Source organism: Pleurodeles waltl, chromosome 6 (genome assembly GCF_031143425.1).
Source record: "Pleurodeles waltl isolate 20211129_DDA chromosome 6, aPleWal1.hap1.20221129, whole genome shotgun sequence".
NCBI classification, from domain to species: Eukaryota; Metazoa; Chordata; class Amphibia; order Caudata; family Salamandridae; genus Pleurodeles; species Pleurodeles waltl.
The window spans coordinates 1,169,007,036-1,169,021,059 of NC_090445.1; the positions used below are offsets into that span (position 1 = coordinate 1,169,007,036).

The 14,024-nt window shown below is 41.7% G+C and overlaps 1 protein-coding gene across 3 annotated transcripts in view; it reads right to left on the reverse strand.

The window, feature by feature from the left end:
- ASCC1 (activating signal cointegrator 1 complex subunit 1) overlaps positions 1-14,024 on the reverse strand; it is a 725,998-nt gene that overhangs the window by 333,831 nt on the left and 378,143 nt on the right. For all 3 annotated transcript variants that reach the window (XM_069240384.1, XM_069240385.1, XM_069240386.1), the window contains one exon: positions 11,434-11,553. In XM_069240384.1, coding sequence (XP_069096485.1) covers positions 11,434-11,553 — 120 coding nt within the window. The remainder of the gene's footprint in view (positions 1-11,433; positions 11,554-14,024) is intronic.

The window sequence follows — 14,024 nt, forward strand, 5'->3', positions numbered from 1 at the left end:
TTTTGAATATTCTTAAATTTAAACCTCAGTGCCTGTAATGAGCAAGCATATCAAAAGGAAGATGTTTTAAATCCATTGTTATGCTGCCTTCATACAGTCTTTGGCCCTCACAGAAGTTATGGGTAGTCAGACCCTCCAGAAGTAAAAGAAAGGTCACAAAAAAAGAGTGGCTTATTACTTAGATTCCATCAAAGGTTTATGCCATTCGCAATAACATGTACACAATGAGCTGTTTTTTTCAAAGGGCCTGAAGTAAGTATTTCTTGAAACCCTCCAGCAACCAAGGAAAAGAAGGGTATTTTTCAAATCCCAGACTACAAAGCAAGGCTGTGATTGGGTGATTCCAGGTCACTTGACAGTCCAAAGACAGATTGCTTCATGATCACATCCTATCAGTCACCACAACGCCAGCAGGTTCAGATGTAGGTGAAACAACCTGACAAACTCTTAGCACCCCAGGCCAATTAGGAACAGCAATAGATTCCCAACATGTTCCATCTTCAGAGTATCTTCCTGGGGCTCCAACTCGAAGTTTGCCATCTCTAATCGTACTCCACTAAATTACCAGACTTCCTACACACACACACACACACACACACAAACATAATGAACAAGTTACTTACCTTTGGTAACGCCTTATCTGGGAGAGACTATGGGCCTGATTTAGAGTTGGGCGGAGGGGTTACTCCTTCACAAGCGTGACGGATATCTTGTTCGCCGTATTACAATTCCCATACGATATGATGCGATCGTAATACGGCAGACAGGATATCTGTCACATTCGTGACGTAGTAACCCATCTGCCAAAATCTAAATCAGGCCCTATATCTATTTGCAGATTTCTTAACTTGGAATTATCCCAGGCATCAGACCGGATCAGGAAGATTTTTTGTGAGCAGTATCTCTCCGCGCTAGCAGGTGGCGTCGATCAGCTCTGCATACGTTGTCGGCGTCGTCCATGCTGGAAGTGACATCTGCACCACCCAGGTGGGCTGACTTCAGTTTCGTATCATGACTTTCCACGCCAGAAGGGCAGTGCCATGAACTACTGGTATGGAAAACTAGGACCCTGAAAGGGAAATAGCCATGTCCCTAGAAATCTGTTTGTAGAGCAGGGAGCATGGGTGGGCTGGTAAGGAATCTGCAGTAACTAAGCTGTTCATCTGATAGAGATTTCTAGCTGCAGATTCCTTACCTTAGAATAGATACCCAAGCAATACCATCCCCAGACTGCGGACCTATTTGAGAGGAGGAAGTCCTGCAGGACTGAACGGGCAAAATGCCAGTCATGACGGACCTTAGTGTCCAAGCAGTAATGTTTTGTAAGCGTGTTCAGGGAGGCCCACGTTGCTGCCTAGCAGATATCCAGGACTGGAACTCTGCATGCTAACGCAGTGGTTGCAGCTTTGGCTCTGGTGGAATGAGCGCACAAACCCTTGAGGGATTGCTTCCCGGCCAATGCTTAACAGATTTTAATGCAGAGCATGACCCATATGGAGATGGTCCTTTTCTGCACAACATAACTCCTTTTTAGTTCCAACATACCCCATGAAGAATTGATCGTCCACCTGGAATTCCTGTGTGCTGTCAAGGTAGAACAACAATGCTTGTTTGGGGAGAAGAAGATGGAGATGCTCCTCATTCTTGGAAGCGGGAGGTGGAGCGTAAAAAGTAGGCAAGGTGATGGAATGACCTACAAGAAAGAGCATGACCACCTTTGTAAGTTTCACCTGAATCTGGTTTACAGATTGTAAAGAAATAGTAACGCCTTCAGCAGGAAAATCACTGATCTCATAAAATAATTCAACATCAAACACACCCTAATCACAGCATGCAGGCTGTGCCGTACCTCAAAGAAAAAAATAACCCGCATTTCTTGATCTCCCCTAAATATACTCAATATCAATCAGAATGTCATAAACCAGCATGCATTGTGGGCAACACTGTGCCTTACCCCAAAACAAAATAGACTGATCAATTCACTTAAAAATCACCTTCCATCACAAGCAAATTATCCACCATTGAAGACCAAACCAATAAAACATCAGGTCTGCTCTTTCCCTTTCCCTTTAAAGCACTCAAGTAAGACATTCTAACACTCTCAAACACCATTCAAAGGAAACATACAGCTTTTCTCTCTTAATAATGTCTTCAAAGCCAATGTCAACATCTATGCTCCAATGAAACTGTGATGGATATATAAGCAAATAAATTCCCAGATCCACTCAAGACCACCAAAAGCAAACACTATCTGCTAGCAAGAGAATATTAAAAGCTTCATAATCCTAAGTCTGAAAGCAAAAACCACTGAATTCACTTTTACTAGCACCGTACTCATCAAACATTGTATGAACCCCTAAAACGAATAAAACACCATCAACTATTTCTTCACTGATAAGATCAATAAAATCAGACAGCACACTAATGATAACAAACATGTCAGCAGAATCCAGCCTATACTATTATGCCGGACATCTAAATGGTTCAACATAAAAATGCTCAAAATGGAAAATATCATGGCCAACCTCACTGGATCCCCCATTGGATTGTATACGTCCTTCAATCACATTGAAATCCTTCTTAAAAAATAATTCACTTCTGAAAAACAATGCCATCCTCACACAAGATATCCGCCTGAGCACCTTCAAAACCACACCAATGTACTTGGTCCTATACAAACAAGTTATCTACCTTTAGTAATACTCTATCTGGTATAAACTCTGTCTAACTGCAGATAACGCACTTTTTTACTATTCTCCTGGTGACAGACAGGATCCAGAAGATTTTTAGCAGTATCCTGTGTGCAGGCAGGTGACGCTGATAGCTCTGGGTCGACATTGTTCCGCCGTGGACATGACACGCCCTAGCCTATATAAAGCACCCCTCCACGCGTCTTGACACTAGTTCCTTTGAGAGACAAGAAACATTGCTCCAATGGTCCAGCACTCTCTTCTATTTAAAATCCCTTTTTCATTTTTTTAAACAGTTGTGAGCTACCAAATGAGGTGTGGATTACTTTTCCCCAAATAAAGTTCTTTAAAGCTGCAAAAAAGACTGGTAGGCCCACCATAAATCCAATATGAAAATTCAACTCTTCACACCACAGAGATGTTTTAATTAATACGCTGAGTCAAATCAATGAATCCAGTGGGCATTTATTACAGAACACTTGAAAAATGACAGCCAACACATTTTTGCATAAAATATGTAGATGACCAGAGAAGTATATCTGTATTGTCCAAGGAAGTTTGACTAGTCGATCTCATGCCTGTCACTGGTTAAATCCCTTGCATCGGGTGCCTGTGATGAGTGACCTGGCCACCTTCTCTGGTCTTCTACCTAATTTATTGAAAATTAAAATGGAGACATTCTTCTGAATATATGAATAGCCTTGAGAAAGCCCCAGGTACATACACTTTTAAGGGACGAAACACGCGTTGGCTGTCATTTTTCAAGTGTTATGTAATAAATGTCCACTGGATTCATTGAGTTGACTCAGCATATTAATTAAAACATCTCTGTGGTGTGAAGAGCTGAATTTTCATATTCGATTTATGGTGGGCCTACCAATCTTTTTTTGCAACTAGTTCCTTTGTGACTGGTCCACGCTTGACAATGCTGAGACAAACTCAGATCAGTTGTGTCCAGTGTGCAGGTGGAAGGGTCAGAAAAAGCATTACCAAAGGTAAGTAACTTTTCCTTCTGATAGAGTGTAGGTCTTCAAACTGGGGACCAGGCCTCAAGTGATCCCAGGTAAGGGGTGCCAGGCTCTGGCCAGATAAAACAATTTGCTAATAACAGGGCTTTGTTTTAAGGTGTAACAAATGAGCCACAGGTAACCGCTCTGTAATGGGCCATCACTAACATGTTTTGTCATTTGCATTCAAGCTGTAACTATGTGTCAAAAGTGCAGGGACTCAAAAAACTCTTCGGAACCCCCATCCCCAATTCTAATAATCACACTGTGGATACTTTGTTAGTAAGGCCTGCCTGAACAGAATAGTATGTTTGGCATCATATATTTGATTACATTTTTAAAACAGTAATATAAGGTAAATGCAACGTTTAGGTAAGTGTAGACATTTTCAAATATTGCCAATTTATTAGAAAATTGTGAAAAATTTGGAGGGGGGACAGATGATTTATTTTTTTCCCTCAGGGGTGGGGGGCCGCATTAAAAAGTTTGAAGACAACTGTGATAGAGTATTCTAACTGCAGATTTCTAAACTTTTGAATAGATACCAAAGCAGTACCTTCTAGGAGGTGGGTCAGTGAACTGGTCAAACCAAGAGGTCCTGAAGGATTGAGTGGCCAAACATGCCCTTTCCAGCAGATCTGGCAGCCTAGACAGTAGTGCCTTGTGAAGGCAAGGAGTGACACCCACAAAGCATCCAGACAAATATTCAGAACAGGCACTCCATGCACCAACACAGTGGTAGCAGCAGTGGCTCTGGTAGAATGAGCCACTGCAAATTATCAGGGAGCTGCTTTTGGGAAAACACGTAGCAGATCTTAATGCAGAGTATGTTCCAGCACCAATGATAGTCTATGGAAGCGGTAGACCCGGATGTAAGTGCGACTTGAGGCAGACAGCGAATGAGCCCTGATCAGACAGAGGAACAGGACTGATCCAGGTGAAAACTCTGTAAATCATATAGTTCAAAAATTGTTTCCAAGTCCTTCTTTTAAGACAAAAATCCTCCTCGAGTGGGCTGCACTGAAACTGTAGCTGCTGCTGTAGAATCAAAGGCCAAATCTTTTGCAGCAGGTTCCCCCGAATGCCTGAAGCTAAAATTTGCAAAGATTTTCAAACTCTTTTCTAGTGCCCCAGCAACCACATGAGTACACTTCTCAGGACCCCAGGACCTCAGGGCAAGGCACTTAGAGATTCTCAGGGTACCAGGCAGTGGGCAACAGCAAATACCAGTCCAGATCCAGTTGCCACCAGCCACTGGTCGTAAAAAAAGTGACCCTTAGATTTCACTTCTTTGCCCTGGGTATAAGTCGGAGCAGGTCCAGTACTTAAGGGCTTCTCTCAGGCCACAGAAAGCAGGTCCAGTCCTATCCCATTCTCTGCAAGTCCAGAAGGTGTTCTAAGGTGGTCCCTCGAGGTACCGCATTTATGCACAGCATGAGCTAGTGGATGGGGATGACTCCTGGGGAGTCCCTAACCAATGGGGATCTGGTTCCCAGAGGCAAACCCTACACACTTTCAGATGTTCCTGCTTCCCTACTACAAACAAATCACACAGTGCCCTCACTCTCAAAACCCAAGATGGAGAAATCATTCTCCCATTGTGTAAAGCCTGGGTGTCCACAACAAGGTGTGGCCAGTGTAATGAGCAGTCCCCTCCTCTGTGGTCACTCAAAACCAGTATTAGGAGTAGCTCCCCACCCACTGGATTTGTGCCAGTCTGACTATGGGGCTATCCAGATGTCACCTAATATTTGCTTGTGACGGAGCAACCTTTGAAGTAAATTACGTTTCTATACCTACTCTAGCTGGTCTTCCGGTCAGTGGAAGACATCACTACCACACTCCCAGACCACTGTCTGCACTCTAGAAGCAGTATTCACACCTAATTCAGGGAAAGTACAAGATGGACAGTTGCTGGAGAGCTAATGCAAATGAGCCCCAGCAGCTTCAGGCAGGGGAAAGGTACCTTTTTAATAATCCAAATTTTTATCATACAGGGAGTGCAGAATTATTAGGCAAGTTGTATTTTTGAGGATTAATTTTATTATTGAACAACAACCATGTTCTCAATGAACCCAAAAAACTCATTAATATCAAAGCTGAATATTTTTGGAAGTAGTTTTTAGTTTGTTTTTAGTTTTAGCTATGTTAGGGGGATATCTGTGTGTGCAGGTGACTATTACTGTGCATAATTATTAGGCATCTTAACAAAAAAAAAAATATATACCCATTTCAATTATTTATTATTACCAGTGAAACCAATATAACATCTCAACATTCACAAATATAAATTTCTGACATTCAAAAACAAAACAAAAACAAATCAGTGACCAATATAGCCACCTTTCTTTGCAAGGACACTCAAAAGCCTGCCATCCATGGATTCTGTCAGTGTTTTGATCTGTTCACCATCAACATTGCGTGCAGCAGCAACCACAGCCTCCCAGACACTGTTCAGAGAGGTGTACTGTTTTCCCTCCTTGTAAATCTCACATTTGATGATGGACCACAGGTTCTCAATGGGGTTCAGATCAGGTGAACAAGGAGGCCATGTCATTAGATTTCCTTCTTTTATACCCTTTCTTGCCAGCCACGCTGTGGAGTACTTGGACGCGTGTGATGGAGCATTGTCCTGCATGAAAATCATGTTTTTCTTGAAGGATGCAGACTTCTTCCTGTACCACTGCTTGAAGAAGGTGTCTTCCAGGAACTGGCAGTAGGACTGGGAGTTGAGCTTGACTCCATCCTCAACCCGAAAAGGCCCCTCATCTTTGATGATACCAGCCCAAACCAGTACTCCACCTCCACCTTGCTGGCGTCTGAGTCGGACTGGAGCTCTCTGCCCTTTACCAATCCAGCCACGGGCCCATCCATCTGGCCCATCAAGACTCACTCTCATTTCATCAGTCCATAAAACCTTAGAAAAATCAGTCTTGAGATATTTCTTGGCCCAGTCTTGACGTTTCAGCTTGTGTGTCTTGTTCAGTGGTGGTCGTCTTTCAGCCTTTCTTACCTTGGCCATGTCTCTGAGTATTGCACACCTTGTGCTTTTGGGCACTCCAGTGATGTTGCAGCTCTGAAATATGGCCAAACTGGTGGCAAGTGGCATCGTGGCAGCTGCACGCATGACTTTTCTCAGTTCATGGGCAGTTATTTTGCGCCTTGGTTTTTCCACACGCTTCTTGCGACCCTGTTGACTATTTTGAATGAAACGCTTGATTGTTCGATGATCACGCTTCAGAAGCTTTGCAATTTTAAGAGTGCTGCATCCCTCTGCAAGATATCTCACTATTTTTTACTTTTCTGAGCCTGTCAAGTCCTTCTTTTGACCCATTTTGCCAAAGGAAAGGAATTATTATAATAATTATGCACACCTGATATAGGGTGTTGATGTCATTAGACCACACCCCTTCTCATTACAGAGATGCACATCACCTAATATGCTTAATTGGTAGTAGGCTTTCGAGCCTATACAGCTTGGAGTAAGACAACATGCATAAAGAGGATGATGTGGTCAAAATACTCATTTGCCTAATAATTCTGCACTCCCTGTATTTAACAACAATCCGACTTTGCCATTAGATTGAATTTTATTAAAAATAAAAACAAGTATTTGAATGTAGTCTGTAGATGGTACAGATCAAAAGTAAAAAATTAAGTGTATAATCTAAAATTTGATTTTTCTTATGTGGCAGTTATAGCCTGGGCGGAGTATGTCATTTTGGGCCTTTCCAGTGGGGAACATGCTATTTCCGATGTCACACATGTACCACTCCTTGCGGGCAGTAAATGTGCTGAGGGGTGACTGTTGGAGGAAGGTTATTAGTAGAGATAAGTACACACCTACCCCTAGCAATAAGGCACTCAGTCCAATGTAAGGCCCAGTCAAGGTCTCAATACATAAGCCCCTGGCTCAAGCCCTGATAGATGGTAATGAACTGGCAGGCTTAACTTAGGAGACATGTATGTAAAGCATTTAAATACACCATTACAGTAAATAAGTAAGACACAACACACAATAAGAATAGGAAATATTCTTATCTTTAAAATGACACCAAAGCGACAAACATCCAATGTAGGTAACTGGAGATATGAATTTTTAAAGATTAATTTAAAATGGTGTGTTCTAGTGCTTAAAACCACTAGCCCCAACCGGGAACATCTGGTCGTGCAAGACTGGGACAAAGTCAAAGTTTGAGGCCGATCGTGCTAGGGTCCGGCCTAGTTACACTGAGCCCGAGGCCTCTCAAAATTTTACCTTTGCACTTAGTAACGTTTCTGAAGCTCTTCTTTCTCGACATCGTGCGGCCTTCTCCAGCAAGTTGATTTTGAAGCAACATAATCGGATTCCTTTTCCGTGAGGTCCCGGTCAAATCCTGTAAGTCTGGAGCTCCAGAGTTTTCAGCAAAACTTACCTTAAAATTCAGACCAGGTCACGGTTGAAGGTAGTTGGCTGGACTCACGATGTCGGGTTGGTCTGCTTATGGAGCTTTTTCTCAAAGTTGCTCCAAACTTTTGGAACTTCTTCCTGAAGTTCCTCTTGAGGGTTCAAACTATCCAAAACACAAGAGTCTAGAAGCTCTGAGTTAGTCCTTGAAAGTTGGAACTACAGTTCCCACAATGCAGCTGGCCAAATCCTTACAGGTTCACTGGACACAATCCAGGCTAGGGATCTTGTCAAAGTTGGTGCAGGGAAGCACTGTTAACCTGTTGCTTTCAAGGAGTCCACTCCGGAGTCCTTTAAAGCAAGGCAAAGTACTTAGGGCTGTTGTTCCAGTGTGCAACAGGCACAGTCCTTCAGACCATGGTTCTAGGAGGGCAGTCCTTCGGCTTCTTGTGGCTTCAAGCAGCAGATCTGAGTTGCAATGCAGCTCCCAAATATTTTTTCAATCATCTTGGAGGACAAGCAGGGGGTTACCCCGTCCAGTGAGATACAGGGTGCCACCCAAAAGCATGACAATTTTCTCCAAAGTGTGGCATTTTCTGGTCCCACAAAGCACTGCACGATGGACAATTACTCTCCAGAGGAGCAGGACCTGGCTAAACCAACCTACTGGTGCCTCATTTCCATTAACACCCCCCTCCTCAAGACCATCTGAAAATTCCTTTCCTGGGCCTGCAATCTGTTTTTGGGGTACAGGGTCAGAGTGCAGGTCTTGCTGGCATTCCTCACTGTCCTGCTTCCTTTGAAGCCCAGTGTGATTTTTCCAGTGAGGAAATATTTTATACAGGGAGAGGAGAATATCCAGAGATCAAGCCCACTCAGGAGTCAGACAAAAGGAAGAAAAAGCTACCCTATAATGGTATGCTATAACTGTGAGATTAAGATGTCAATGCATACGTTTTCTTTAAGAGAGATTTACATTTTTGAAAACTCTGTGGCATTCCTGATAAGAAGAGGTTTTGGAAACATTGGTGGAAAAGGTCGGCACACCAGTGTTTTCTCAATAAAGGAAATGGAGAGGGATCTCCCGCTTTTGCAGTATAAGTTGCCGGAGTCTTTTTTCTATGCATAGTTTGGAGAGCGATCCAGAATTTGAAGGTTTAAGATTTTGTTTATTAGATATGCAGTTTCTATGGAACCAGAAAAGATGAGCAGGGGTGACTTGGTCGCATTTTCTTGTTGCATGAAACATGGCAGCAGCATGAACAACAGCTCTTAGAGGGGTACTTCCTTTTTAAGAAAGGCTGTGACAAGAGCTTGCAAATAGCAAGCCAAGAGATATTTATGGCCTCAAAGACGACGCAGAGGGGGCAGATTGTGCTTTAAAAATTTTAAAACTAGAATTTAGGAAGATTAAATCTGGCACTGCCTTGATGTGCCCTTTTAGTGCTAGGTTTCAGTTAAGAAGGAAGCCCAGGAATAACGCACCAGTATCCAGGATAGGAGTGATAGCAGCTGTTTTAAGGTTCCAAACTGTTTCCAAACCACAATAGTTTGGTTGGTGGGTAAATTGCAGGATAAAGCGAATAAATCTAGTCTTTATTGTTTGCATTTTAAGTGTTTTTGTCCATGCATTTTTTTATGCAATGCAGGGAAGATTTAATAATGAGGCTGATGCAAGTGAGTCAAATTTGCCACAGATTTGTGTGCCATAGCAGTACTGATGAAACAAAATGTCAATCTTTAAGAATTTCAAGCACTGGGTCTATAGAGATTGTAAAAGATGGGTGCTAAGACTAAATCCCGAGGGACGCTCAAGAAGGAGGGAAGGATTAGATATGGAATTATAAATTTCCACTACTTAGAAGTGTTATAAAGGATAAAAAATTAACCAATTTCAAGAGGGTTCACTCCATGCCAATACTGAATCTTGGAGTGTCCAGGAGAATATGATTGTATTGTAGAATGTCACACTTAAAAGGAAGAATATTTGAAGACTGGTATGTCTATAATCAAGTGCGTAATACATCAACATTAATGTCCCAGGTTTTTCACTGTGGTCTCCCTGAAACAAGATTGAAACAAAACCACTAGGTAATTTTCTCTGGACACTTTTCTCATTAACGCCAGTGAGAAAAGATGGCCCATAGAGGGGGCATCAGTTCTCAACATTAGTATGTACTAGGTTAGGTCTTTTAAGAAGGGTCTTGATGTGGGCAACTTAAACATATTTTCGTTCAATACCACTTTGAAGCGAGGAATTGGTGAGAGACAACTAATGAAGGAGAATGACCCAAATAAGGTATTTGGTATTGTCAGGACATATAAGATTATTAGAGCACAGTGACGGGTTTCATATGTGAGAGCCTAAAAGAGAAGGATTTACAACAAGAGATTAGCTTGGTGTAAGAATGGGATGAGGAAAGAGGATGAGGGGTATTATAGAGTTTTGTACAGATGTAGGAGACTATGTATTAGACATCATTCCTATCTAAATGTATTAATTTTTATCAGACATGAGAAAAGGCTAATGCTTTCCTTCTGGGTTTAAAATTTGCAAGGGAAGGAGTTAATTCTTTTGAAGATGATAACTGCAAATTATTTATTTGGTCAGTTCTTAGAGAGGTTTATGTGGGGAATCCAAACATGTTAAGTTTATTGAGAGAATGAAGGATGTGAAGCGTGTTCTTTAGAACTGAATGAGAGGGGAGATTTAATTTAGAATCCTCTCTAGCTAAACTTATATCTGAACTGGAGAGTTGCAGCAGCATTACCCAACATCATCCCTGTGAAGTAATGATCTGGTGCCCAGTAAAATTTGCCTTTAGGACCTGACATTTTGAATTCATGCTGCAATGACTCTTAAACCAAGTTATTCCCTATCTGGTATGAATGTAGCACATCGTTATTTCATGTTTCTGTTATTAAGTGAGATCATGTTCGACCTAGACCAGAGGTGATTTTTCAAGCAGCTTTGGTGAGTTTAGATTTTATGTGGAACACATGCCAGATCTAAATAAGTAAATGCTTTTCACTGTGACAGGAGCCAACAATGCTGAGTATACACTAGTCCAACGAGTTTATTTCATTTGCAACTAGCTTAAAAGCAGTTGTGAGTTTAGGTTCTTGGACACATCCTAAGCTCCTTGGCCAATTCTTTTGTTAAAACAAATGCCTCTAACATCACAGATATTTTGTTTGCAACAATCTCACTCCACCGTCCTCGAGAACCCAAAACAACGCAAAAGCCTCAAAGGGATTCTCATTTTGTTTCAGCCTCAAAAGAGGTTCTGTTAGAAGAGACTAAAGATTGTAATTATCCATAAAGGAAAAATTTCAGAACTCAACTCACTTCTCAGATGCATCCTTCAGCCGAACCTTTGCATACAAGACATCCACCATTGCAGGGTCGTCGTTCATGTACTCTATTCCAGCCACTTCCAGCTTGAGAGAATTACCACCAACATATTTACTAAAAAGAAAATGGTAAAATGCATTAATTTATGCAAACTTAGAGCTTACCGTTTACGATTTCACAAAGAAAGGATTATCAAATATACAATGACCACACTGAATGTATGTACCTATATATATCACAGAAAAAAAGAAGGGTAACTGATTATCTCTCTTGCGTGTAAAACAGTAAGATATGCTAAAAAACACAGAAAGCTCCTGAAAACAACACAGTTAAAGCAATATTATGATTACCAATCAAAAGCAAAAAACACTTTATTTAACCTCTGGGTACCTATAATTTCACTTTCCCAATCTGTAACAAGCCTGGCCTCAGGCTCTCTTTGTACCCAGGATTTAATTTGTATATATTCAAATATGGATAACTTAGCATTTGTTGCATCGGATAGGGACTCCCATGGAATCCCAGAGCCTCTGCTAATTATTTGTCCCCATCGTACAATTCCTCCCTCTATCAATGGGATAGCTAGGGCATCTTGTAAAAATATCAGTGTACTGGGCGAATCCCAAATTGGGGCCAACTCACTATAGTATGGGATTCCCAACCTCGTTCTCACTGCAAACCATATTCTGCAAGCGGTATTAAGAACTTTTAATCTTACTTTTTTGAAGTGCCTGGGATGGCCAAATTTGTATAGGAACAAGCTCTCTTTTTAGAAGTCTGTATACTTCGGCTGGGATCCCATCTGGACCCAGAGTCCTCCCATTTTTCAACCCAGCAATCTAGCTTGATATTCGCCAATACTCATCTCCACCTAGGGTCAACACTTACATCTGTCAAATGACCCTGAATCCTGTTTTTCACGATAACTGCCACCTATTTCACGTTGCAAGATTGTTTAGTACAGGCAAACTGAGTGATCAATTTTTATGTCTTAAGAATATTCATCCACTCATGTCTTAAGAGTGTCTTCTGCAGGAGGAAAATATGACTGTCAGATAATCTTGAAAATTCAAGTATTCTCCTTTTCCTGCTGCTTACTCAGAGACCATTTACATTCCAGGTAAGAATTTTGAGATTAGAAATGACGTCGGGCCCCATCTCCCTGTTCTGATTCAGGTTGGGAAAGTGAAATTATAGGTGCCCAGAGGTTAAAGAAAGAAGTTTCAAGATGGTATTGGGTATTAATACAAGCCAAGGATGCCTCTCTTTCGTTACCCGTAGAGGGGTGGAAATCAGATTTCCCAGCACTCGAGCTCCCTCATCTTTGGCAGGCATCTATGAATACACTTTGGTCTGTGGTAAAACCTGCTTCCTTGAAGAGGAATCGCTTGTTCACTTTTGTACAGGGCCCATTGGACTCCCAGAAGGCTAGCTAGAATAGGCCTTCAAAGGAAGAGCAACTGCCTGAAGTGCGGCCTAGAGGGTGCAGATGACATACACTTTTGGTGGCGGTGTCCGCGAATCCAAAATTTGGGGGAAAAAGTGGGCAAGATGATTTTATCCCTCATAAACGGACAAGTAGAAATCAGTTTACCAATGATTGTATTCAGGTTTATGAGGGTTCCGGGAGAATCACACATGATAAGCTGGCGAAACCTTTGGTACATCTTTTTTGTTTTACTTTCTCTTAGTGTTGATAGCACGGCGAGAAATATGTATTAAGTGGATAAGGCCCCTATCCTAGAGGCTCAGTGAGAAATCTGGGGTGTGTAATACACAAGCTATTAGAGATGGGAACATGGCTGCACCCCATCTCCAGACCATGGTAGTTCAATGTATCAAAGTGGCTGTGGTAGAGCTCAGCAGGGCTCCTTCTATTCTGGGGAGGGAGCATATGAATGGGCTTCAAGGAGAATTCTTTCACAACGTGCACACACAATGTAATTAGATTGAGCAGAGATCTCAGCTGTGCTATCTGGATGCATCTTTCAATATATAGAAAGGTCCATTCTATGTATATATTCATTTTAAAGTGTATATTTAAATATTCATGTGATTTTATGTATTGGTGTGATTCTAAAAAGTTTATTCTGAATGTTTTAGACAGATCAATCAGAATTTCAGAGGTAATGAATGACCTGGTCGGCGATACTCTCAAAGCAAAATATTGTTAAGCAATCCATAGAGGTCCTTAAACATGACTTCTAATAATGGAGGAATAATACAGCAGTATAATCAGTTGCTTCAACCAGCCTGGGATCATAGGTAGTTAAGAAAGGCTGGTAGCTCTTGAAAATTCACTGCATGCCAGCTTATCAAAAATGGTAGGAGGGCACTATGGGACACCTTTGGGCATAGATTTAAAGCACTCAACTTTTACCAATCCAAAGCCGTTTGGCTCGTTCAGTAATGCTGGCCGCAAACTCTTGCAACTCTTCAAATTTATTGACACATATTCTGCAAAGGAAGTTTCACAGAAAGAGTAAACAAAAATTGGGAAAGAGGAGAGCCTTGCCTCATGCAGGGTAGTTGAGGGACCTCAATCAAGACCCATGTAAGCACAACCAGGGGCTCTCTTGTAACAG